The sequence below is a fragment of the Dipodomys spectabilis genome, unplaced genomic scaffold (genome assembly GCF_019054845.1).
Source record: "Dipodomys spectabilis isolate Male_0828 unplaced genomic scaffold, ASM1905484v1 ptg000175l, whole genome shotgun sequence".
NCBI lineage: Eukaryota > Metazoa > Chordata > Mammalia > Rodentia > Heteromyidae > Dipodomys > Dipodomys spectabilis.
The window spans coordinates 19,686,537-19,714,029 of NW_024870852.1; the positions used below are offsets into that span (position 1 = coordinate 19,686,537).

General features: G+C 42.2%; 1 protein-coding gene across 1 annotated transcript; it reads left to right on the plus strand.

The window, feature by feature from the left end:
* Positions 1 to 671: 671 nt before the first annotated feature.
* Positions 672 to 26,093, plus strand: Ywhab (tyrosine 3-monooxygenase/tryptophan 5-monooxygenase activation protein beta). The gene is made up of 6 exons (XM_042694320.1): positions 672 to 875; positions 19,248 to 19,550; positions 21,884 to 22,007; positions 23,196 to 23,359; positions 24,102 to 24,197; positions 24,581 to 26,093. Exons 2-6 carry the CDS (start codon positions 19,257 to 19,259, stop codon positions 24,635 to 24,637), a joined length of 735 nt encoding a protein of 244 aa, XP_042550254.1. The 5' UTR covers positions 672 to 875; positions 19,248 to 19,256; the 3' UTR covers positions 24,638 to 26,093.
* Positions 26,094 to 27,493: the final 1,400 nt, after the last annotated feature.

A 27,493-nucleotide genomic window follows, 5' to 3' on the forward strand; every position in this document is an offset into this window, starting at 1 on the left:
ATGTAAAGTACTACGGGGGAGGGGGGGAGGGGCTGAGGCCTGTTCCCTTTCCAGAAGCTTCTCTTAGAAGCCTTAGGGAGGGGCTACTCTTGAGGAATAACTGTTGGACACAGAATTTTTTTTAAAGACCTTGGAATGTTCCCTTCCTGAAACTCGAATGGCTTTTCTGTCTATGAAAGGAGAAAATGGGAAGTACCTTGAAGAACTGGAAAGGAGGAGTACTTGAAAGTGGAGTTATTAAGCAATTTTTATTCTCCACTAGTCACAGTGTCCCTGAAGCACCCAGAAAAGGCGCCTAATCTCACCCACCGACCCCGGGGGGATCACTTTAAGAGTGGAGTGGGCACCTCTGACCCTCGGAATCTCTGGGCCTAGCATTCGAGGATAGGGCAACCCCAACCTACCTGCCAAGTCCCCTCCGTTCCCAGACACCCCATTTCTGGATCGCGACCTCCCCCAGCCCCGCCCTCTCTTACCTCTTCCCGCACCCCCGCCCCATTTCCTTCCCCTACGCCCACCTCCTCCCCGCTCCCACCCCAGCCCGCCGCATCCCTGCCCTCGCCTCCTTTTCCTCCTCCCTTGCGTCACTGCCCTTCTCGGGCGGCCGAGGCAACCCCGTGCCGCGCTTGGCCAATGAGGAGACGGCGAAGGGTGGGGGCGGGACTTGGGCCGGAGCGGAAGTGGTGGCCGGAGCGGAAGTGGAGCTACCGCCACTGCCGCCACCGATTTCGGAGCCGTGGTAGCTGTCGCCGCCGCCGCCGTCGCCGCCACTGCAGCCACCCGTGCCGCCTCCTGAAGAGTGGGCTTGGGAAGAAAGCGGTCGCCGCCCTTAAAGCTTCGTTGGAAGCGCCTTTGCCCCCTGGAACCCTCCCACGGTAAATGTGGCGCGGGGTCCGTCCGGGGCCCCCGGGGGCCCCATCTCGAAGCCCCTCTCGAGGCTTCGGTGGCCCGGCTGGCGGCCCCGGGGTAGCGGCGTGAGGGCCGCCTCAGTCCCGCGCGGCTGCCCGTGGCGCGGGCCCGGCCTCGCCGCGGCCCCTCCCTGTTTCCGGGGCCGGGCCCGTCGCCTCCTGCCTTAGCCCGGGCCTCCCTCGCCGCCTGCCGTCCTGCCCTGCGGGCGGGGTGCGGCTCCGCACCGCGCTGGGAGGGGCCGTCGGGCCCCGCACCGCAGACGGGTCCTGAACCCCGCACGTCCCCTCAGTGCCTAGCTTCGGTCTCGGGCGACCCTTCCCCGCTCCTCGATCGGCCCCAACCATCCCTCTCAGCTCTGTCACCCCTTGCTCCTTGCTTGGTGGCCTCCAGAAATTGAAATGTTAACCAAACGTGGGCGAGTTCTGGAGCCCCAATGCCCGGGATGAGTAAGGGGTTTAACCTTGGGGAACAGCAGGAGGGGATCCCTCCTCCCACTTTGCAGTAAAGCTTTTTCGTCAGCTCCTCCTTGTTTTTGAAAGCTGGTAGGATCCATCCGAGATTCCCTGGGAAGAACAGCGGGGTTGAGGTTTGAATCAAGAAATGGATCAGTTAGAACCGGCTACCGAGCCGGCCCCAGATCCCCAGGAAAAATTAAGAGACTGAGAATTGGATATTTCCCCATGGCATTTATCACCATTTAACGTCGGGATCTTTGTACCCTTGTTCGCCCCAAATTCCCCCACAAACATTTTTTTTCCCCCTGTTTGAAATTTGCCTAATGGCTTCGATGATATTGGGGAAGGGGTGGGAAGCATGTGGACCTTTTCTTCAGAGGAGCACTGTGGGCAAATGGAGAACTTGCATGTAATGGGGTTTTCAGAGGTGGCAGTATTGGTTAGACAATTTGCCATCATTCCTGTTTAAAAATGCATGTTTCTTGTTCTTGCCTTCACTGCATTTCTCTTTGGTAAGGCTACATGCTATGATTTTGCGTGTCCTGTGTGGGAGATGGAATTGACAAGATGATATTATGAATATGGTGTCTCAGAAAGCCCTTAGAACAAGGAAATTGTCTTCACTTCTAGTGTCTCACTTGTTCATAGGAAACCACACATCTGGGTAGTTTATAGAACTGAATATATGGGAGTTACTCAGCTCTTTGCACTTTTTCTGTCGGAAATTTATATTAATATTACTTGGTTCTTACTGAATCTCTTCTTGACTGATCCCATTGGACCCGATTTCTTACTTAGGGTTGTCTGGACCCTCATGTTTCTTCCATCCATGTTCTTAGCAGCACCCAACACAGTGAGTGCAAAACATAGTGGTTTTACATAGCCCAGGTTACATTTTTAAGTCTGGTCCTCAAAATGGAAGGCTAAGATCCAGTGGCAACTGCAGAATTATTTTCTTTGCTTCTGTCTTCAATGAGCTAAACCATTCACTCCATCATACAGATGAAGTCTTTATAAGAAATGAGGTGATTTGACCTAAACCACGGACCTAGTTTCATATTGAATATCCTCTTTCATCGGTAGCAAATATTTATGGACTGACAGCCCCTGGAGTATGGCTCCTACCCTATAATCTTCTGTACGCTTCCCATCATGCAGTGCCTGTGTTGTATTGAAGCCATTTTAGAATTGGAGCTCTATAGATCAGGGAGGCAGCCTCTATAAAATTGGGCTGAGAAAATTCCCTTGACATTAGCTCCCTAGGCAGTGTCTCCAGAGATTTGGACTGCTGCAAAAAGTGCATTTTCCCCACTTGGCTGTAGATCTAGAAGCAGTACTGAAGCTGCAGTTAGGTAAATTGGTTTTAGTTCTTGCCTGCAGTATATCATTGTGATCTTCAGCTTGTTATTCAGTCTTAGTTTCCTTGTCTCCAGATTTGTCATGAGACTTTTTCACAAACTGTGAATTGTGAAATACAAGCTTTTGATTTTGTTATAGGTTTTCTTTTTTCCTCTAGTCACATTCTGATAAGATCCAGCATTTTTTTGATAAAAACCCAGCATCATTTTTGTACATGTTACATTGAAAAAAACAATTTTATGCTACGTATAGCAAATGTAGTTTTTCTCAGTCAATTCTCAACTGTAAGTGCAGATGGTAAGATAGTGTTTGATATGTTGGGATAGACTAAACGAAGCATCTGGCACGTAGATTTTTTAATGTTTTAAATAAAATTTAACTGATAGATAAAAACATTGTACATATTGGTGAATACCATGTGATATTTATATATATGTGTACACATACATTGTGTTATGTTTGAATAAAATTAAAACATATCTCTCTTCAAACATCATTTATATGAAAACATTCAAAGTTCTTTCTTCCAGGCTTTTGAGATCTATTTTGCATTCTTTTTATCTGTAATCACCATACTGTGTAATAGCACACCAAAACTTCTTCCTCTCTCCTTGTCTAACTGTGACTTAATACCCATCCCCTTACGGGACTTTATCCCATAGATTTTTAATAACTGGATGAATCTGTATTTAAATTAGGCATAGTATATATGCTGTATAGTATGGACACATACAGTATCCATTATGACTTGTTCACCAACTGCTATAGCACAAGCTAATTAGACAATAGTCATAACAGCTACTGTTTGTAGTGCTTACTATGTGCCCGACTTTTTTCTTACTTCCTCATATATATTAACTGAGTCTTCTAACTGCCAATAAGAGGTAAGTACTTTTAGCTTCATTTTACAGATAAAGAAACAAGTGCAGAGAATTTTTCCAAGGACACAAACACCAGTACAAGGTAAATGCTGGATTCAAGACCCAATCATAGATGGTCTGGCTGTTAGGAATGAGATTTGTAGATGTTGTAGAACATACTCTGTCTTTGATGTAAATGCCACTTAGTTCTTAATTTTTATTTTAATGTGTTTAAAAATGGAATTTTAGGCCCTGTGCCAATGGCTCACACTTGTAATCCTAGCTATTCAGCAGGTTGATATCTGAGGATTTCAGTTTGAAGCCAGCCTGGGCAGAAACATCTGTTAGATTTTTATCTCCAATTAATCAGCAAAAAGCTGGAAGTGGAGCTATGGTTCAAGTGGTGAAGTGCCAGCCTTAAGAAGAAAAGCTAAGGGACAGCACCCAGCCCTAAGTTCAATCCCCAATACCAACACACACATACCCTTAAAAACTGGAATTTTAACTAATTTGAAGCTAGTTAGAATGTGACTTGTTGGGAGTGGACAAACCCATCTAGGCCTGTGGAGATGATAATACTCATTAGGAAGCAAGCTGGTGAAAATCCAGTTTTTCTGGTACTTGCTTCATACTAGGGAAAAAGTTCATCAGTACTTTGTGGCATATAGTCCTGGTTGTTTCATTGAATAGAATTTGATTATGGCTATCATTAATTTAAACTTTATATGTTCTTTGAGTTGAGGGACTATAGTACATAAGGGAATATAATATATAAGTAGAAAATTCTAAAATTATTACATCCTGTTTTACTACCTGCTTTTCTGTGGCATCAGACAAAGCAGTTTTCCTAAAATAAGCATAGATTTGAAAACTAAAATTGGATTATAAAGAGGCTTTTTAAAGTACCTTGGTTTATATTTTTTCTAGGGTGACTATAACACTATAGTTAGGGTCAGGAAATTATGGTGGTATGTATTAACTTCCAAGCCTTAGAAACTGTCCTGATCACTACATGAATATCTTCCTGATCACTACATGATTATCCTAGTAGTCATCCGCATGTCATAATGGAAAAACTAACCATTGGAGCTGAATTCTGAGGGTATTTTTTGAAAAAAGAATGCTAAAGAAGGAAAAAAAAGATTGAAGGTAGTCCCTTATTTCCTCTGATGTGTGTGTTCAGAGGCACAGTAACATGTTTCTAATGTTTGTAATGAGATGAATGGCCTCATAAAAAAAACAAGTTATTCCAGAAGATTATAGCTTAGTTGACTTTAAAAAATTCTGGGTAGTTCTTTATTATGTAAGTTTTCCTGTCCTGGTTGTTTATTTCATTTTTTTTCCCTAAGAGACCCAACAAGGAGAGTTATTTCTGAATGGCCTTGACCAAGACAAACAGATTGAAAGCTAAAATAGACAACAGTCCTATCATTATTATTGTTAGCCCTCTGAGAATATGAGAACCTTATTTAAAGCTTACTTTGTGAGTTTTTGGCATATACTGTAATGCCAACCTTGCATGATTCTTTGAAAAGAACTATTGTACCTTTTTCTTTTTTTTTTTTTTTTGGGGGGGGTCCGGTCGTGGGGCCTGAACTCTGGGCCTGGGCACTGTCCCTCAGCTCTTCAGCTCAAGGCTAGCGCTCTACCACTTGAGCCACAGCACCACTTCTGGCTTTTTTCTTTTTGCTTATGTGGTGCTGAGGAATTGAACCCAGGGCCTCAGGCATGCAAGGCAAGCACTCTACCACTGAGCCACCTTCCCAGCCCCTGTACCTTTTTCTTAAGTAAGCATGGGGAATCATGATTGGTCATTAGAAGACTGTGTTGCAGGGGCTGGGAAGGTGGCTCACTGGTAGAGTACTTGCCTTGCATGCATGAGGCCCTGGGTTTGATTCCTCAGCATCACATTACCAGAAAAAGCTCCTTGAGCCGTACCTCCAGCCCTTCTGGTTGGGGGCAGCCTGACCTTGGGCCTCCTTCAAACTTGGATTATAGGTATGAGCCACTGTATCCAGTTATTTGCTGAGATGAGTTCTCACTTTTTTCTTGTGCTGTCCTTGAACCATGGCCTGAGTAGAGATTGCATGTGTTGGTTGGCTTTTGGAATGGAGGTGGATGGAAAGTGTTTCAAGGACTTATTGAAGCCCAGTTTGAATCAATATTACCATTGGCAAATGAAAAAAAACAAATCTGAGATGGCTCTTTTTAAGAAGTAGTTTTAGGTGGGCTGTGTATATAGTCTGTTTTCTAGTCAGATGTGGTCTTCCTGTCTGTGTCTATATGAGAAATAACAGCTTGTTCACTTAAAAAAAAAAATGCATCAGTTGATGAAGTGCCTTGCACTCATTGTGGTAGACATGGTGTGTCCAGAGGTAAAGCGAATTTCTTCCTTAAGCTTGCAACCTAGCATAGGAGCTGACAGATATTTACAGAACACTGTGTTAAGTGCTATTTAGATATGGGCATAAGTAACTAGTGCCTTTTAAAAGAGTCAGTCATTGGTGGCTCACACCTGTATTCCTAGTTACACAGGAGCTGAGATCCAGAGGATTCAAAGCCAACATGGGCAGAAAAGTCTTTGAGATATCACCAAAATACCAGCAAAAACTTGGGCTGAGATATGGCTCAAAGTGGTAAGAGTTTAAGCTGAATAGTCTTGAGGCCCTGAGTTCAAACCTTGGTAGTAAAATCATTAAAGAAACAAGTCTGGATATAAAAGAAGTAGGGTGGATGGAGTGTCCTTTCACTCATTGACCATTTGTAAACTTTGGTGTGGAATACACTATGGCTGCTGTTCATTTGTTCATAGAGTACACAGATGGCTACAAGTTTTGTTTTTTTTTTTTTTTTTTTTTTTGGTCAGTCGTGGGGCTTGAACTCTGGACCTGGGCGCTGTCCCTCAGCTCTTCAGCTCAAGGCGAGCGCTCTACCACTTGAGCTACAGCACCACTTCCGGTTTTCTTGTGGTTTATTGGAGATACGAGTCTCATAGTCTTTCCTGCCCGGGCTGGCTTTGAACCGCGATCCTCAGATCTCAGCCTCCTGAGTAGCTAGGATTACAGGCGTGAGCCACCAGCGCCCGGCTAAAATTGTGACTCTTTTTTTTTTTTTTGGTTGGTCGTGGGGCTTGAACTCTGGGCCTGGGCGCTGTCCCTCAGCTCTTCAGCTCAAGGCGAGCGCTACAAGTTTTTTGTTATGATCAGATTTATTCCTTCTGAGAATCTTTTTTTTTGAGGGGGTCCGGTCGTGGAGCCTGAACTCTGGGCCTGGGCAGTGTCCCTCATCTCTTCAGCTCAAGGCTAGCGCTCTACCACTTGAGCCACAGCACCACTTCTGGCTTTTTTCTTTTTGCTTTTGTGGTACTGAGGAATCAACCCAGGGCCTCATGCATGCAAGGCAAGCACTCTACCACTGAGCCACCTTCCCATCCCCCTTCTGAGAATCTTATTAGATAACTTTGCCTATCTTAGCAATGAGAAAACACACCAGTTGTCAATTCACTTAGGGAATTGGTGTGTGGTTCTGGTATATTGGACAGGGTAGCTTCATATATTGGTGGGCCCCAAACTTTGAAATCTAGTTGATAAAGTCAGCTAATTAGGCTGTCTTTATGGGTCAGAATTAGCATATTGTTTTTCTGGATTGATCACTTAAAGCCAAGAGATCCATTTATTGTAATATATGCTATTATGTGACCTTTGACAAATCACTTAACACCATAATTGTTTCAGTTGACTCACTGGATATAATCTACAATGATATTCAACAACTTAGGTGGAAAAGGAAGAGGTTTCAAAGTAAGGGTACAATTTCATCACAGTTCAGTATTCATTGGACAGAAAGTTAATGACTATATTTCAGATATGCTGTGTTTCTGTCCTAACAAAGAACCTGCAAATGTTTGAATGGAATTAAATGTATTTTAGGACACCAAATTTTGTGTGTGGAACAGCACACAGACATTTTTAGAGTAGGTGTTTTTCAATGAGTAGTTTTCTTTGAGAGCTGGGAGTACTTAACTTTTTCTGGGTAACACCCACTAACCAACTGGTCCCACTGACTGTCATTCTCTCTTGCAGTAGCTTGGCATGAGTTTCCTTCAGCAGTGTTTCTAGAGCTGTAATCTGCTTTATGGTACTAAAGATGCTCTATGTGTGGTACAAGAAATGCTCTTCAGAATTTATGGTTAGTTCCTTACCACAATGAAACTTTTCCTTATGGATTGTTAATTTCCCTCATTTTTTTATCCACTCTGGGTTTTTCTTTCTAGTAGTTTTTTTCTATAAATCCCTATCAACCATAAAACAAGTTAGGGCTCATATCCTTTTAGACTAAATGTCTTTACTTCTACCTGCTTGCTTTTCCAAGAGAAGCATTGTCCCTTTAAATCTGTTGCCTTCTGATATTTCTACCATTAGAGTTAAATTCTCAGAGGAGATGGTCATACTCATGAAATTTCTTTTCAACTCTCAGTGAATAATTTAGAGTTCTTGGGAATACTGATTTTCATTTTACAGTTATGGCAACACTCATTGGATTCTATGAATTATATTTTGTACTGAGAATTAAGGGTAAAGGTATTTGCCTAAGAGCCTGTGTACTTTATAGGCATTTTACTACATAATCTCACTTGGTACCTATTAATCTCTGCTTCTATCACTGAGGAGATGAGTAGAAAAGTTCTATTATGGAGGTATGGAAAATATCACTTGGTTCCTTTAAGGAGCCTGTATTTGTTATATGTATAAAACAAGTGTTTTCTAGAAACAACTATGTTTCTAAAAACATACACACACACACTTTTTTATTTTTTATTTTTTTGTCGGTTGTGGGGCTTGAACTCTGGGTCTGGGTGCTGTCCCTGAGCTCTTCAGCTCAAGATGAGCATTCTACCAACTTGAGTCATAGGGCCACTTACAGTTTTCTGGTGGTCTCACAGATTTTCCTGCCTGGGCTGGCTTTGAACCGGGATCCTCAGATCTCAGCCTCCTGAGTAGCTAGGATTACAGGCATGAGCCACCAGCACCTGGCTTATTTTATATAAAGCTTGGGAAAATTCCTGGTACATAATTGATAACAGAATCCTCATTGTAAATATCTAACAGTTAAGTTCAGTTAAAGTGTATTAGATCCTAGCTACTCAGGAAGGTGTGATCTAAGGATTGTGGTTTGAAGCCAGCCCAGGCAGCAAAGTCTATTCCAACAAACTACTAAGAATGGAAGTGGAGTCATGGCTCAAATGGTAGAGCACTAGCCTTGAGCAAAAAAACTCGGGGAGGGGGAGGAGCTGGAAATGTGGTTCAGTGGTAGAGTGCTTGCCTAGCATGCATGAAACCCTGGTTAGATTCCTTAATACTACATAAACAGAAAAAGCTAGAAGTGGTGCTGTGGCTCAACTGGTAAGAATGCTGGCTTTGAGCAAAAGAATCTTAGGGACAGTGCCCAAGCCCTGAGTTCAAGCCCCAGCACACACACACACACACACCCCCAAAAAAAAAAAAAAAAAAAAAAGTTCAGGGACAGTACCCAGGCCTGACATAAAGAAATAAATTAACTATTAGAATTGAATATGTTCCTTCTTTTCCTTGAAAACAAAACGTAGGTGAAAATGTCTCTAAAAACCATCTCTTTCATGCCTTTTTAAAAGTATAGGCTAGTGATAGATTATCATTTTTTTTTGTCTTTGTCCTTAGATATCTACTGTGGCCACTGCAAAATGATGTCTGAATTTTGAACATTATTAAAAAATGTCCCTTAAGCAAAGAACTAAAATGAGGAGCTAGGTTATTTACAGATACTCTGTTATTTTGTGGGCACATTTAGAACTATTTCTCAGGAAGTCTGCTTGCCTGGCATGTGCAAGGTCCTAGGTTTGATCCCCAGCACTACAGGAAAAAAAAAATCATAGCTGTTTCTCTGCAGTAATGGTTCTTCTCCCATCCCCTTATAGTATAGAGGTTTGAACTTGGCCTTATACTTACCTTGCACTTTCTAGGCAAATGTTTTACCACTTGAATTGATTCTAGTCCTTTTTGCTTTAGGTTATCTTTCACATAGGCTGTCTTGATTTTTGCCCAGCTAGCTTTAGACCATAATCCTCCTGCCTTCAGCCTCTTGGTTGGAAAACTAGGATTTCTGTGTGTACCACCACACCTGGCTCTGTGTGTGTGTGTGTGTGCGTGTGTGTGTGTGTGTGTGTGCGCGTGTGTGCGCGTGTGTGCGTGTGTGTGCGTGTGTGTGCGCGTGTGTGCGTGTGTGTGTGCGTGTGGGTGTGCGTGTGTGTGCGCGCGTGCGCGCGCGCGCGTACACGTACACCTGTACTGTTACTGGCCTTGTATTCTGATTTGGCTTTCTCACTCAGGGCTTGATGCTTTACCTCTTGAGAGATACCTTAACTTCTCCTGGCTTTAATTTTGTTAAGATGAACTCTTAACTTTTTGCTGAAGCTGGTCTCCCAAGTAGTTGGGATTCTTAAGTCACTTTTTTTTTTTTTTTGGGGATTGGTCATGGGGCTTGACCTCTGGGCCTGGGCACTGTCCATCAGCTCTTCAGCTCAAGGTAAGCACTCTACTACTTGAGCCACAGCACCACTTCCGGTTTTCTAGTGGTTAATTGGAGATAAGTCTCACAGACTTTCCTGCCCAGGCTGGCTTTGAACCTCAATCCTCAGATCTCAGCCTCCTGAGTAGCTAGGATTATAGGGCATGAGCCACCAGCACCTGGCACTTCAGTCACTTTTTTAAAAAGCTACCGAATGTAGTGCATGCATGTTTGTAATCCCAGCAATCAAGAGGTTGGAGAATCAAAAAGTTCTAGGCTAGTAGGGCTACATAGTGAGATTATGTTTCAGACAACAAAACCATACCTGCCAGGCACCAGTGGCTCACGCCTATAATCCTATCTACCTCAGGAGGCTGAGATCTGAGGATCGTGGTTGGTAGCCAGTTTGGGCAGAAAAGTCCCCATGAGACTTATTTCTAATTAACCACTCAAAAACTGGAAGTGGTGCTATGTCTCAAATAGTAGAGCACTAGCCTTGATCAAACAAGCTCAGGGACAGCATCCAGGCCCTGAGTTCAAGTCCCACAACCAGAAAAAAAAATTTAAAGAATTTTTTTTTTAGTGGCGCTGTAGCTCAAGTGGTAGAGCGCTCGCTTTGAGCTGAAGAGCTGAGGGACAGCGCCCAGGCCCAGAGTTCAAGCCCCACAACCGACAAAAAAAGAAAAAAGAAAAAGTACCTCTTTTGGGGCTGGGAAGGTAGCTCAGTGGTAGAGCGCTTGCCTTGCATGCCTGAGGCCCTGGGTTCGATTCCTCAGCACCACATAAGCAAAAAGAAAAAAGCTGGAAGTGGCGCTGTGGCTCAAGTGGTAGAGTGCTAGCCTTGAGCTGAAGAGCTGAAGGACAGCGCTCAGGCCCAGAGTTCAGGCCCCACGACGGACCCCCAAAAAAAAAAAAAAAATGAAAAAAAATGAGAATTTTTTTTTTTTTTGCTAGTCCTGGGGCTTGAACTCAGGGCCTGGGCACCGTCCCTGAGCTTCTTTTGCTCAAGGCTAGCACTCTACCACTTGAGCCACAGCGCCACTTCTGGCTTTTTCTGTTTATGTAGTAGTAAGGAATCAAACCCAGGGCTTCATGCATGCTAGCAAGCACTCTTATCATTAAGCCACATTCCCAGCCATCAAAGAAATTTTAAAAGGTGAAAAATGAGGATTATAGAAATGTTATTACCCAGAGATAGACTAGAAAAATAATCATTAGCCATTTGGTGTTAACTTTTCTGATTGTATATGTTCTTTGGAGCATATTTTACAAAAATGAAACACTATATTGTGCAGCTTTTTCTGCCTGTCATTTATAGCTCTTTTAAATACATCTTTCTCATTGAATGCCTTATTTTGATGGCTATGCAGTTTTGTACCATCTGTCTCTTTTTCTCTAACCATTCTCCTATTGTTAGATATCTAGATTGTTTCTAGTATTTCACCAAGTGGTTGCTACAATGTCAGCAAATGCTTTGCAGTCCTGTAACAGTGCACTGAGTCCAGTGGCTTAGAACAAGTTGTGACATCCATCTTCGGTATATCATCATGTGGGTATTCTCATCATGTGGGTATGCTTGAGAACTTTTGCTCTCAGTGTTTCCATATCTTCCTCAAGTGTGCCAGTACAGGGAAAAATCTCGTGGCTCACTGCAGGTCTAGACTCCCCTGCAATCACTAATGAGTTTGTCTGTGCTAGTGTTTTGACTGTTGTATTGATGTCAGGCCTGGTCACAACTATAGTCTTTTTTTTTTTTAGCTTTTTGAGGAAACAAATAAAAGTTCTCAGCTAGGTGCTAGTAGTTCACATCTATAATCCTAGCTACTCAAGAGGCTAAGATCTGAAGATTATGGTTTGAAGCTAGCCGGTATGAAAGTCTGTGAGACAGACTCTTGTCTCCAACTAATCACCGGAAAACCAGAAGTGGAGCTGTGGCTCAAAGTGGTAGAATGCTAGCCTTGCACAAAAGAGCTCAGGGACAGCACCAGGCCCTGAGTTCAAGCTCCACAGCCTACAAAAAGAAAAAAGAGTTTCAAAGCCAGGTGCCAGTGGCTTACACCTAGAATCCTCGCTTTTTGGGAGGCTGAGTTCTAAAGGTCCTGGTTTGAAGCCAAAACAGGGCAGGAAAGTCCTTGAGACTCTTATCTCTAGTTAACCATTAGAAAACCAGAAGTGGCACTGTGGCTCAAGTGGTAGAGCACTAGTCTTGAACACAAAGAAGCTTGGGGACAGTGCCTAGGCTCTGAGTTCAAGCCCCACAACCAATAAGAAAAAAGTAAGAAGTTCCAGAAGAAAGCTATGTACTTGTGGCTCAAGCAGAAGGCTAGGATCCAGAGGCTGGCACTTCAAAGACAGAAAAGTCCACAAGACTCCCAACTCTTAATTGCCTAGCAAAGAGCAAGGCTAGAGACAAAGTTCAGTGGTAGAGAACCACAGTTCAAATTTTAGAGTTAAGTTCGTTTAGGGACTGAGTGTTAGGTTAATAACATGCTTTGTATGCAAAATTAATGTAAAATTTTGCCTTATAGAATTGTATAGTTAAGATCGATTGATCTCTGTCTAGGGCTGAAGGGTATGCATAGCTCAAGTGGTAGAATGCCTTCTTAGTAGGTGCCAGATCCTGAGTTCAAATCACAGTACCACATCTACCTCCCTCACCACAAATTGTATTCAAGGTCTTGGCTCATGCTATGCATTTACCACTGAACTAACACCCCCACCAGTTCTTTTTCAATTGTACATTTTAAAAAGAATCCACATTCTGTGGGCTAAAACAGTAATGTGAGAGGAGTAATATTACTTCAATTTGTGCAGCAGGCATTTTAAAAGAAGTGTTTCCACGCAATTCCCTGTACCTTGTGCTCATAGCAACTCTTCTGAAGGAGATACTGCTTCCTCAGCGAAGTTTTATAAATTGGAAGAGTGGGGTTTAGCAAGCTCTTAATGTTGTGTTGTGACAGATTGCTCAGGCACACAATACTGTTGCTTTTCTGCTGTACCACACATAAGTAGTTTGTGTTCTCTGCTTTACAAATGATGAGTTTTGTGGGCTGGGAAGGTGGCTCAGTGGTAGAGTACTTGCCTTGCATGCTCGAGGCCCTGGGTTCGATTCCTCAGCACCACATAAGAAAAAAGCCAGAAGTGGCGCTGTGGCTCAAGTGGTAGAGTGCTAGCCTTGAGCTGAAGAGCTGAGGGACAGTGCCCCGGCCCAGAGTTCAGGCCCCACGACCGGACCCCCCCCCCCCAAAAAAAAAAACCAAAAAAAAACAAATGATGAGTTTTGTAAAAGTTAACAACATATTTGAGCATGAGTTTTGTGCTTAATGGTTCTAGGCATAAAATGTGTATGGGGGGAGGGTCAAATGCTTTCTTTTGAGGACACACACATGGGAAACCATAAAACAGTCTAGCTCTCATCACTCAACGAAAAATTCACATTTGTGAAGAATAGGAACTTTGGATTATTGGGGAAAAAAGAATAGTACCAAATTTGAGTGATTCTTAATTTCAATGTGTTTTCATTTCCTTTAGCAGGTATTTGTTCATATAAATAATGTACAGAGTGCTGTAGCAGGCAGATGCACTCCAAAGGAGCTTATGATTTAGGAAGGCACCTAAGAAATAGAGGTGGGGCTGGGAAGGTGGCTCAGTGGTAGAGCGCTTGCCTTGCATGCCTGAGGCCCTGGGTTCAATTCCTCAGCACCACATAACCAGGAAAAAAAAGCTGGAAGTGGCCCTGTGGCTCAAGTGATAGAGCACTAGCCTTGAGCTGAAGAGCTGAGGGACAGCGCCCAGGCCCAGAGTTCAGGCCCCACGACCGGACCCAAAAAAAAAAAAAAAAGAAAAGAAAGAAAGAAATAGAGGAGTAACTTTAATACTAAAGAAAAATGGTAAGGCATTATGACTGTTATAGATGAAAGTCTTTGGGAGATTTTTTTTTTTTTTTTTTGCTTTTGTTTTTGGGCCTGGTTATGGGGCCTGAACTCTGGGCCTAGGTGCTATCCCTCAGCTCTTCAGCTCAAGGCGAGCGCTCTATCACTTGAGCCACAGCTCCACTTCTGGCTTTTTTCTTTTTGTTTATGTGGTGCTGAGGAATCAAACCCAGGGCCTCATGCCTGCAAGGCAAGCGCTCTACCACTGAGCCACCTTCCCAGCCCGAAATCTTTTCTTTTTTTTTTTTTTGGCCAGTCCTGGGACTTGAACTCAGGGCCTGGGCAAGTCCCTGAGCTTCTTTTGCTCAAGGCTAGTACTCTGCCACTTGAGCCTCAGCCACCACTTCCCCCCTTTTCTGTTTATGCGGTACTAAAGAATTGAACCCAGGGCTTCATGCATGCTAGGCAAGCACTCTACCACTAAGCCACCTTCTCAGCCCTGGGAGAATATTTTTATCTTTTTTTTTTTTTTTGTCGGTCATGGGCTTGATCTCTGAGCCTGGGCCCTGTCCTTCAGCTCTTCAGCTCAAGGCAAGTGCTCTAACCACTTGAGCCACAGTGCCACCTCTGGTTTTCTGGTGGTTAATTGGACATAAGAGTCAAGGGCTTTCTTGCCCAGGCTGGCTTTGAACTTTGATCCTCATATCTCAACCTCCTGAGTAGCTAGTACAGGTGTGATCCACCAGCGCCTGGCGAATATTTTTATCTTAAAACAGTGCTGTCCAATAGAAATAGAATGCCAGCCATATGTAATTTAAAATTTTCTGGTAGCTACTTTGCATTCCTGTGCATTCTCTAGTCCTGGGTCCTGAACTAAGGGCCCAGGCACTGTCCCTAAGCTTTTTTGCTCAAGGCTAGTAGTGTTCTACCAGTTGAGCCACATACGAGTCTCATGGACTTTCCTGCTCTGGCTGGCCTCAAACCTCAGTCTTCAGACCTCAGTCTCCTGAGTAGCTAGGATGGCAGGTGTGAGCCACTGCCCAATATCAGGTAGCTACTTTTTAAAAAGGGCAATAAGCTGGGCGCTGGTGGGTCACGCCTGTAATCCTAGCCACTCAGGAGGCTGAGATCTGAGAATTGCAGTTCAAAGCCAGCTTGGGCAGGAAAGTCTGAGAGACTCTTAACTCCAATTAACCACCAGAAAACCAGAAGTGCGTGGCTCAAGTGGTAGAGCGCTCGCCTTGAGCTGAAGAGCACAAGGACAGCACACAGGCCCAGAATTCAAGCCCCTTCCCCCCCCATCCCACCACCCGAAAAAAAAGATGGCAACAAAGCAGGGCTGGAGACAGTTCAAGACCCTGAGATACAGTTTAGTGGCAGAGTGCCTTTGCCTAGGCATGGGTTCAGTTCTCAGCACGGCAGAACACCATCAGCAAAACCAAGTGGTTTTTTTTTTTAAACTCTTCATGTCCAAAATACTATTTCAGCAGGTGGTATTGGTCACATTTGAGGTGCCTTACTATGTGGGTAGGGGGTCTAGAAATGATGTGGCTCAGAGTTGGCATAAGAAAGGCTTCATATTGGGGATAGTGTTGAAGCTATGGTCTGGAGAACTCTAGTTTGTCAATGGGAAAGGCCATTCCAGGAAGAGAGATTGACTTAGTGAGTCAAGACCAAACAGCACACTTTTGTATGTAAGGTAACCTTTTTGCCTGAAGCATATACTGTGTGGAAGGCTTGTTGTGAGAGAAATCTAGGAAGGTACATTGGCAAACTTTCACTGACAGGAGAGGAAACTGACTGCCATCCACAGCAGGAACCAAAACGTGGGGCAGAATTGTCCTGATTGGGGTTTTAAGAAGCTAGATCTGATAGGAAAGATGGGATGGGAGCTGGAGATCTTGAGGGACTGAAAGCAGTGTGAATAGGGAAAGATTGTGGATGGAATATTTATTGTAGATATAGTAAGAGGAACAAATTCATTTCTCCCTCATCTGCTGCCTTCTCCAAACTGCTGGGTGTTGTGTAACCCACTTCCTGTTGAAATTGGTCTAGTTACTTCAAAATCCATGTTATATAAGTGAAATGTTATGTAAGCAGTAGGCATTAGGATATTTAGCTATGGATTTTAAGTTATTTCTGTGTGTATGTGTACTTTTGAAACAGGTAAGACTTTTTATATTAACAGGGTGAATTTTAATCTCTAGAAACTCTTGTAATGATCTCAAAGAATCTTAAAATAGTTGGCCTTAAGCCAGAAAGCTACATTTTATTTTAGAAAATAAGGTGAAGTTACTTGAGGGGAGGTCCTAAGTTATAGTTAGAATTCAGTTTTTACTTTTAATGTGTGAGAAAGAAAGAAGGTGTGGGGTTTAGATTGGGGCCTAGTAGGGCCCAAGCTTTGTGGTATCCTTCAGCCTTGTCAATTCTTCCTGTTTCTCTGGTATTCCTTATGCTTCCTTTGATGACTGAACTGACTCTTGTCAAAACTTAACTGGAATTGTTCATAGAAAATGTTAACAGGTGCTGTTTCATAAGCTTTAGAGTGGGCCAAAGCTGCTTTTGGTAGCTGTGCCTGGCACTTTAGGAAAACTGAAGTAAGACTATTTAATAGAGAGATATTAGCCCTAATAATCCCAAGGATTTTATTTTCTCTCTCTGACATATTGAGAGAGTATATAGCTTTTTTTGTGGGGGAGGGCAGGAAGTAGGGAGAATTCTTGGCCTTGAACTCAGGGCCTGAGTGCTGTCCCTGAGCTTTTTTTGCTCAAGGCTAGTGTACTACCACTTGAACATCCTGAGTTGCTAGGATTCCAGATATAAACCATCAGTGGTGCCTAGCTGAGAGTGTGTAATTTTATTTATTTATTTTTATTTATTAGGTTGGTTCTGGGGCTCAAACTCAAGGCCGGGGAGCTGTCCTGAGCTTTTTTGCTCAAGGCTAGCACACTTTACTACTTTGAGCCACAGTGCCACTTCCGATTTTCTGCTTGTAAATAGGAGATAAGTCTCACAGATTTTCCTGCCTGCACTGGCTTCAAACCGTAGCCCTCAGATCTCAGCCTCCTGAGTAGGATTACAGGCATGAGTCAGCAGCACCCAGTTAAAGAGTGCATAAATTTAAGGGGACAAATATATGATACTGTGTGTGTGTGCGCGCCAGTTCTGGGTCTTAAACCTCAGGGCCTAGGTGCTGTTCTTGATCTTTATTGTTAAAGGTTAGTGTTCTACCACTTGCCACATCTTCACTTCCGGCTTTTGGGTGATTTATTGGAGATAAGAAGCTAATGGTCTTAATTGAGGATCACAGATCCTTAGATCTCAGCCTCCCTGAGCCACTGATGCCCAGCTCAAATACATTATTTTTAATATACTTGAATGAAAGTAGACAAGCTTGTGTTGTAGTTAACAAATAGCCTTATTCCATACTGGCTTAGCCCATTAGAAGTTTCTTTTTCACACTGTGTGTCCAGCCAGTCTGCAATACTCTGCACTCTAGGCCTGAGGTTGAGATGAAGTCCACTGTTGAGGGACTGCCCATCTGCAACACAGAGCCTGGAGAACTAACTACGTATAGATTTACACAGCTTTGGCCTGGAAACAGCATCCTCTCTGTTGACTTCTATTAGCTGGTAGATGGGTGCTAGGAAGGGTAAGAGAGCTTGTGGAATGATGTATGAAGATTATACCTGCCATAGGTAGTCTCATTCTGTGATTTTAGATGTCCAAGACCAGGGAGAGATGATTCGCTGAGGGATAACTTACAGTTAAGGAGTCTCATATAGGAGAATAAGCAGTAGGAGGAAAAATCATAGTTCTCATCTAGAGGATTCCAGACAAACATCTTTAATTCCCATGTGTGCCTTATGCAGCTCATGTAGCTCAGTTGGCTTTGTTGAAGGACAAGATGTCTTAGCAGAACTAAGGTGGCCTCACAGGAAAAACGAGATCAAATGGCAAAGAGCAGTATTAATGTGTATAACAGTAATTTCTGCGACATTAATATATCCTTCATGTGGTTTCAAGCCATAAGATGCTCAGACCAGTTATTATATGCATGATTTAGGTAAATTTGAGTAATGTTAGAGCAGAACTCAACATTGGTCTGCTTGGAACCACATACCCAACAGGTACTAGTATTTAAAGTAGTGCATATACTACTAGCCTATTTTTACCCTGGAATTGATTGATATATGGCATTTTAAAGTGTCAGTATATAAACTCTTCCTGGTTAGTAATACGTTTTACATAGGTATTATCCAGAAATTACTGTTCTCTATAAATGATGATTAATCTATTTCCAGTCAAGAAACGGAGGCTCTAGCCGGGTGCTGGTAGCTCATGCCTGTAATCCTAGCTACACAGGAGGCTGAGATCTGAGGATCGCAGTTCACGGCCAGCCTGGACAGGAAAGTCCATGAGATTCTTATCTCCAATTAACCACCAGAAAACCGGCAGTGGTGCTAAGGCTCGAGGTAGAGCACTAGCTTTGATCTGAAGAGCTGAGGGACAGTACCCAGGCTCAGAGTTCAAGCCCCATGACTGACAAAAAAAAAAAAACCAGAGACTCTCAGGTTAAGTGATCTAACCAAGTTCATGGTTTTTCTGAGGAGAAGAGCCAGTGCTGCCCACCTTGATGTTCACTCCTCTACAGTGTGTTCTTGAATCAAAGCCACCATGGGGATTGATAATGACTTCTGTAGCTTGTATTTCAAGATGGACTTGTCTTATACTGTGGGGAAAAACAGATTTGGTAAAACCAGGTAATTAGGACAGTGAGAAAGGGAGTCACAGCTAAGGTCGCTTTGAAAAGCACACAATTACTGAACGAACTAAAGGACATATATTTAGCATAAATCTAGGAAGAAAGAGTTATTAAGCAGTCTGTGTGTGGGAGAGGCAGAATAGGATAATGGGAGAAAAATAAAAGCAGGAACAGATCATCAAGTTCAAGTCCTGGCTCTGTCCTTTTCCACTCAGGATATATTACCTGCCTTCTCCAACTAAACCTTCAATTCTTTATCTGTAAAAAAAAGGGGAGGTTGTTATTAACATACCTTTCCTATAGGAATTTGGGCAGGTTAATTTACCAAAGTAATTTAGAGGCCTCAAGGACCTCCTGACTCTGTAGGTACTCAGCATATGGTCAGCATTGTTGATGGCATTTGCAAAAGGAGATCTCACTTTCGAATGTGCTGCTTTGAATGTCTGAGGACTGACGCTTTCTTTTTCTCTTGCTCTTGTGCTAAGGAACAACCATGGACAAAAGTGAGCTGGTACAGAAAGCCAAGCTGGCTGAACAGGCTGAGCGCTATGATGACATGGCTGCAGCTATGAAAGCAGTCACGGAGCAGGGGCACGAACTCTCCAATGAAGAGAGAAATCTGCTCTCTGTTGCCTACAAGAACGTGGTAGGCGCCCGCCGCTCTTCCTGGCGTGTTATCTCCAGCATTGAGCAGAAAACGGAGAGGAATGAGAAGAAGCAGCAGATGGGCAAAGAGTACCGTGAGAAGATCGAGGCGGAGCTACAGGACATCTGCAATGACGTTCTGGTGAGGGGCCGGCACTTCTGCTTTAAATGGCCGTCTTTGAAATAGTTAATGTCCGAATGCAAACCTTCAAACAGCCTATGAGAGAAAGGGGTGTCTTGAGTATACTGGAGCTGCAAGTCATCTATGATTCATTTTAATGCATATGATGTAGTTGTTTTTTTATTTTTTTATTTTTTTTGTTGTTGCTGGTTGTGGGGCCTGAACTATGGGCCTAGGCGCTGTCGCTAACCTCTTCAGTTCAAGGCTAGCGCTCTACCACTTGAGCCACAGTGCCACTTCCAGCTTTTTCTGCTTATGTGGTGCTGAGGAATCGAACCCAGGGCCTCATGCATGAAGACAAGCACTCTACCACTGAGCTACCTTCCCAGCCCCGTAATTGTTTTTTTCTCACCAGAAGTTGTTCATCTTTTCTAGAGAACTTTTCCTCTCTTACTAAAAGGCCTTTGGAAAACAGGAACATTTAGTCAACATCCTTCCTTTTTTTTTTTTTTTTTTAAAGAGCAGATAGACAAGAGTTTAGGTAGATGCAGCCACTGATAAGGTATTTGCTAAATCAGTCTGCATAGCAATGTCATCTCCAGTGTAGGTGAGGATAAAGGGCTGATTTGACTTTGAGCCTCTCCCCAGCCATGCCTTTGCAAATGTAGAGCCCTGGTTTTGGCTGAAGGGTAGGCACATGTGTCTAATATATCCCAAAGTTAAATGAAAGGGGGTTTGGGGTTTCTCCCTGTGTTTTCTGTAAGCTCTAGTTAGGTGATTGAGTTCCACTTTCCACAGTTTGGGGTTGGATGGGAAGGGTACGGATCCTAGAGCAAATCATTATCATATTGTCTTCCCTCACATCCTGAGCCCACTGGGAACTTTTTTTTTTCTTCCAGGTGAAATCAGGTAAAAATGAGGGCTACTTTGAAGGGAAAAGGAATTCACACTTGTTGATCTACCTCTTCCCCTGCTGGCTGCCTCTCCAAATTACTACCCTTGACACCTTTCTTTTGAAAACCAGTATAGTTTGTCAGCCATCAGACAGTATTCTCATCCATTCCTAACCTATAAGGAATTACACCTTGTCTGCCTGCAAAGAATATTAAAATGACTACTGCCCCTTGCATCCTGTCGTTTTGGCTGATCAAATCCCCTAATCGCTAAGCTTGTCATTGAGCTTCTCTTTTATTAGACTGGTGGTGTAAGATAAGAGTGTCATGGCTAAACTTGTTGCCTGTTGGTCATTTGGGGCTTTGTTAATGGTGCACTAATTCCTGAATGTTAGGTACATCTGGTATTCAGATGAAGTATGGCATGCATTCCAAGGGCAAGAAAGTTCCATAATTGCTGAAATGTAGACCAGCTTTTAAGAGCATCTGAAAGAATGTGAAGAAGAGCATGGTACTTACTGCCTCTTAACCAGTTTTTCAGGATGCCACATTCTAAAACAACTCTTCGAAAATATTGCTCTGTATACGAAGCTTGGACTCCTTCAGAACTACTTTTGTTGTAAGCATAAATGTTTAAAGGAATTTATTATTAATAATAGTTTTAGACTCTTTGAGTGCTTACTATGTGCCAGGCAACGCGTGAAGCACTTTCTGTATGTTAGCTCACTTATCTTCATAACTACCCTAGAAGGGGGGCCATTATGTTCCCCAGTTGTACAGCCAAGGAAACAGGCATGGGGTGATGAGGCAGTCTTTCCAGGGTCATATGGATAAAGACAGTTACCACAAGAAGAGGGGTTTCCTAGTCAGATTGATTCCAATCTTAGTGTTTGGCAGTTTTCTGCATTGTTGACCTTTTCCCTCTCACAATGTAAACATTTTTCCCCCTACTTGCAAGAGCAATACAAATTTACATGTGTACATGTTTAAAGGACAGAGCAGAAGAATGTAAAGTAAAAAATTCACTTCTAATCTTTTATCACCCAGAGAACCATGATTAACCTAATCCTTCTAGGCTTTCCCCCTATGTATTTGTGTGCACGTACAGGAATTAAAATAGACTTCTTTTGTTTGCATTTTTTTTTTCACTCAGATTTCTTTTGGGAGATTTTCCATGTGATCAGTGTAGTTTTGCACCATCATTTTTACATAGCACTCCAGTGTAATGGCTAGATTTTAATTAACCCCTTATGGATGGTCAAGGTGACTTTAACAGAAGAATACAGGCATCTGCTGTTAACCCCTGGGCTAAACAACATTTAGAGGCTTGGATGGAAACATTATTGATTTTTTTTTTTTGATCTTCAAAAAATTGGTAGTGGTAGTGTATCTTGAATCACAAACATAATTAAAACATCTTGAAACAATTTGAAATTCTTAACAGTGTGAATCATTTTTTAGGAGCTGTTGGACAAATATCTTATTCCTAACGCTACACAACCAGAAAGTAAGGTGTTCTACTTGAAAATGAAAGGAGATTATTTTAGGTACCTTTCTGAGGTGGCATCTGGAGACAATAAACAAAGTAAGTAACATTTAAAAAAAAAAAACTGAACAATTGTGGAGTAAGTCTTCTTTCTTAATGTTTGAACAGTTTTTACTTTGTTCACCATGGACAGTAACATTACAGGAATCAGAACTTAAAAAAGACCACAGCAGCTTATTTTGAGGAGTACAACTCATTCATTTTTAAAGTATATATGGTTCTGAGTGATGGGATAGAATGTCATGCTATCCTCAAGTCAAGAATCATCATTTGTCCCAAGTATCTTCCCTGTGGGTGCTACCTGCCTGCTACAACTAATGCTACTTGCTACCTTAGTTGCCATCTTGGTTATCAGATCTACTTTTGTAAATTCAGTTCTTTTGTTCAAGTAACTCACTTTATTTAATGACCAGAAAGTCCAAATTTCTATTACAGTACATTGCTACAGTTATCCTATTTAATTATTAGTTGTTAATTTCCTACTTTTCTAATTCATAAATTTTACTATTGGTATATGTGTATATGGACAAAGAGCTGTATCCAGTTTAATACTGTCTGCAGTTTCAGGAATCTGTTAGGAGTTTGGAAACATAAACCATACAAATAAGGGAGCCCTATTGTATTTTGTGGTGTGAAACCACCATCGTAATGCATTCCTCTACCATATGGATTATTGTGATAATGGCAATGTTAGCTATAAAGAAAACCAGTATTATGGATAGAGGCTTGAATTTGTTCCAAGTGACATACCTAATAGAGTTGGGAATTCATCTTTGTGTTTGCTAGGCTGGCACTCATCATTTGAGCCACATTTCTAGCCTTGCTTTTTGCTGGTTAGATTGAAGACAGAGTCTCAAGAATTTTTTTTCATGGATTGGTCTTGAACCATTTGAACCAAGATTCTTCAGATTCACAGGCTCTTGAATAGCTAGGATTATAGGCATGAGCCACCAGCACCCAGTTTTCTATCTTCTTAAAGGTTATTTCTATTCTTAATTACTTTAGTAGACTTCATCATAATTGCCTATTTTACCCCCTCCAAAGAATTTAATATGGTACTTGAGTTAGAATATTTAGCCAATGTGAAATTGAATAGCAGAAATGCTGTTCTTTCATTTTGATGAATCATTTGCTTCAGCCTGGTTGGCTAATTTGATAGTGGATCAAGTGTGATGCAATCTGTGAAAGAAACTAGCCTTAATATATAATTTTTCATATTCCTTCCAGCTACTGTGTCGAACTCCCAGCAGGCATATCAGGAAGCGTTTGAAATTAGTAAGAAAGAAATGCAGCCTACACATCCAATTCGACTTGGCCTGGCACTAAATTTCTCCGTCTTTTACTATGAGATTCTAAACTCTCCTGAAAAGGCCTGCAGCCTAGCAAAAACGGTGAGAAGGACTCAGGACAGTTTCTGGTCATAGTGAATCATGCATTTGCTTTCTAGTAACTTCTTTTTATGCCTGAACATCTTCAAATAATTAATTTTACAAAGATTTTTTTTTTTTTTTTTGGTCAGTGGTGGGGCTTGAACTCTGGGCTTGGGCGCTGTCCCTGTGCTCTTCAGCTCAAGGCATTCTCTCTACCGCTTGAGCCACAGGGCCATTTCCAGTTTTCTACTGGTTTACTGGAGATAAGAGTCTCACTGACTTTCCTGCCCGGGTGGCTTTGAAACATGATCCTCAGATCTCAGCCTCCTGAGTAGCTAGGATTACAGGCATGAGCCACTAGCTCCTGGCACAAAGATTTTTTTAGGGGTACAATTATATCTTTTATGAAGTATGAACACTATGATTTCTTCTCTCAACACCTGCTGATTTTTGCTTGTTTTGTTTGATGACTGTTATAGTGGGTGGTTATAAACAATTCTAGGTAAAATCGGCAGTTGTTTCTCATCAAGCTTTGGGCATTGGTTATCTGTTCTTATCTGTGTACAAGACAGTTATGATACAGGAGTTTTGGTTTGTTCTAGTTACTGCTATATAAGCATGCACTGTACATTTTTTTGAAACAAAGTAATAATAGATCCCCCAAGTACTATGAAAGAGATAATACTTATACTCATTAGCAGAAAAAAATTGAGCTAGAGGTGTTTCTGATAGCTTGAAGATTTACTGAAGGCTTTTTGTTTAGGCATTTGATGAAGCAATTGCTGAATTGGATACACTGAATGAAGAGTCTTACAAAGACAGCACCCTGATCATGCAGCTACTTAGGGACAATCTCACTGTAAGTACAATTGTTAGCTGGATGCAGTGATACTTTTCTGTAGTCACAGCTACTCTGGAGCAAGATGGGAGAATCACCTGGCAAAGTTAGCAAGATTCTTCTCTCAGAAGCAAATGAAAAGCAAAAAGTCTAGGGGCATAGTTCAAGTGGTACAACACTTGGAGGCCCTTGGCTCAGTCCCTAGTACCACAAAAAAAAAGAAAGAAAGATGTAATTGTTAAATCAGTTACATATGACTACTAAGATTTTGAGCTTTGCAGTCATTCCTGAGGTACTACAGAAGGAATTTTAAAGTTAGGGTAGATAAGGTACAGATTGGGTCACCCCTAGAAGTTTTAGTGGCCCTGGTTTGATTATAGCATTGATTTCTTTTTGTTTTGCAGCTGTGGACATCGGAGAACCAGGGAGATGAAGGAGATGCTGGGGAGGGAGAGAACTAATGTCTGTTGTGCTCTCTGATCTGTTCAGTGTCACTCTGTACCCTCCACATATATCCCTTTGTGCGATAAAAAAAAAATTGTACGTCGACTTTCGATTTTTCACAGCCTCTGCCTAGCAAAAATGGTCCATGGGATAAACAGCTGGTATTTGTATCTAAAACACAAATTGGTCACATAAATGCCACGGCATTCTGAAGTTTTGATTTCGATTAACTTTGACAGGATTACTGTATGTTTAATTTTTTAAAACTGAACACTGTGATTATGGGGTTTTGTAACTTAGCAGAACTCTCACTGGTAGAAAAAAATAGGCCTGAATTATGTATAACTTTTTGGAAAATTTAATCTGATATCAAAATAGTCACTGAAATACAATTCTGTTGTAAAGTTGTACAGAAAGTTATAGAGATTATATTGCAATGCTGGGACTAGGAGTGAGACAGTTACCATTTGGCATCCAAGTTTAATGGTAATTCACAGTGATTCTGCCTGTGGGAACATATAGATCCTTGACCAATTTGGGCCATTGCCACTCAAAAGTTCATGACCACAAATGTAGAGTCTTCCTCTGAGGATCAAAGCCTGAAAATAGAATTGTTTGTGGCAGAAAACTTGGTTGTGATACCATGAATAGGTCCCGTGCTCCTGTACGATGTGACTTAAACCCCCTTTCCTACAGCAATATGATACTGATTTGCAACTTGTGAAATCAGAGGGATCTCTTTTCCTTATTACCACTTAGATAAAAGAAGAAAAGAAAAATAAAAAACCGTGTGTCTTACGGATGGCTTTCTCTGTTTCCTGGATGCTACCTTTAAGAATAACGTTCTGTAGAGATAGCTTCTCACTTGAAGAGTACTCATTTTTTGGGTTCTTCCTAGCTTGGGGCATTTGAAATTTTAAAATTTAACGATCTTTCCATTTTTTACTCTTCTCCTCTTTAAATTTTTGTCCTTATGTTTATTTTCTTTTGGAAGCTTATGTTTTGTCTTCTGTTTACTTTTTATACTGTATGGGCAGGATGTAAGAGATACAGTGGGTGAGTACATTGGGTGAGCAAGCCTGCTTCAGAGTTGAGAAGAGCTTCTGACACCATTGCCCTGTCTTCCTCTAGTTTTGGGCACAGTTACTGCTCTTCAGTCATACCACAATCAGAATCAGCAAAGCACTCTTAAGTATCCATGGTTTCTCCTTATATTGCAACCAGCCCTGATACTGCTTGTTAATTATTATCACCAAGCTCCTAAGTGTGCTCATCCAGTTCAGTTCTCAGATAATGTCTGAACAAGACCCTAGAACACAGGGAAGTTGTGTGGACACTACAACAGAGAATAGCCAGGCCCCTCAGTGTCACAGTATCACTCCTTTACCTTTGACATTCCACCTAGCTGTAGAGTCCCATCCGTTTGTCCATATGCTGAACTGAGAAAAGAAAAATTCATGCACTGATTTAAACAAACCAGAAAAAAAAAAAAGAAAAATCACTCCTTTTTAGCTGAACAAAAATGTGCAGTTAATACTTGGCGCTTGAAAATGCAGTAGTGAATGTGGAACCAAGCTTGTCTGTATATCTGATAGCCCCTTGTTTTTCCTTACCAGTATTCTGCCTACCGTTTGCTTCTGTGATGGTTACATTGCCTAGCAAGCACACCCACCTGTGGTTGTGAAAATAGTATAGAAAAAAAAAAGAAAAAAGAAAATTCCCCGGTTATTGATGTACTAGATTTGTGTATGTCTTTTAAACAGTTCTAGTTTCACCTTACATGGACTAATCAGGAAAAGTGTAAAAATTCAAAAGTGAAATAAAAAGTTTTATCAGTTAGTGCCTGTGCATTGCTGTGTCACACCATCTTCCCACTTTCAAAACTAGTTTAATTATTTGGATCATTTTTACTTTTAGCTGTTTCTTTAAAAATAGGCAAACATGGGCTGGGAAGGTGGCTCAGTGGTAGAGTGCTTGCCTTGCATGCCTGAGGCCCTGGGTTCGATTCCTCAGCAACACATAAGTAGAAAAAGCTGGAAGTGGCGCTGTGGCTCAAATGTGGTAGAGCTCTACCCTTGAGCTGAAGAGCTGAGGGATAATGCCCAGGCCCAGAGTTCAGGCCCCCACGATTGACCAAAAAAAAAAAAAAAAAAAAAGGCTAACAGCCTTCATCCTTTAAAACCAGAAAGCAAAGTGTGGTAAAGGGAAAGAAATTGCCCTTGCTTAAACAGCTCTTCCCACCAGTTAACCGCCACAGCAGATTGGCCAGGTGTTAAGTCCCTTGTGGATTGCTTGAGCCCTCCCCATCATGTTTAGCCTTAAGATACAACCAGGCTGGGAGATGTAACCTGGCCTTAAGATTGTGTAATTCTTGGAAGTCTAAAGTGTTATAGTGTCTCCTCTGTCCTGTTGCTGTTCATGATAGTCTACAGCACTTTTTCCTCATGAGATTCCCCCTTTCAAGATAGAGTAGTATTTTTTTTAGGCCAACTTTAATATTGGTGCATCTTTCCGAGGGCGAGACTGGACAGCCAGGCCAGCATCCACCCCTAGTTTAGGAGTTGTTGGGACAACACCCAACCAGAGGTCAGAAGGGGCCTACCTACCTAGTTGCCGGAGGGTAACCAGCATCCCTAAGAAACAAGGTGAAATACCGGTCCATTGTGGACCAGTATTTAATAAAACAGCCTTACACTATGCAGGTTGAGGCTGCAAGAAGATCTGGTCAGTTCAGGCCACCTTGGCCTTGCTCTGTGGTTCCCATTCAGGTTGAGTCGTGAGTGTAATGGCTTAGTCCATGGAGGTGGGAGGGAACCTTGGCAATGTCACTACCAGTGTCAAGGCCTTGCCTTAGTGGTCCCAAATCACAAAGC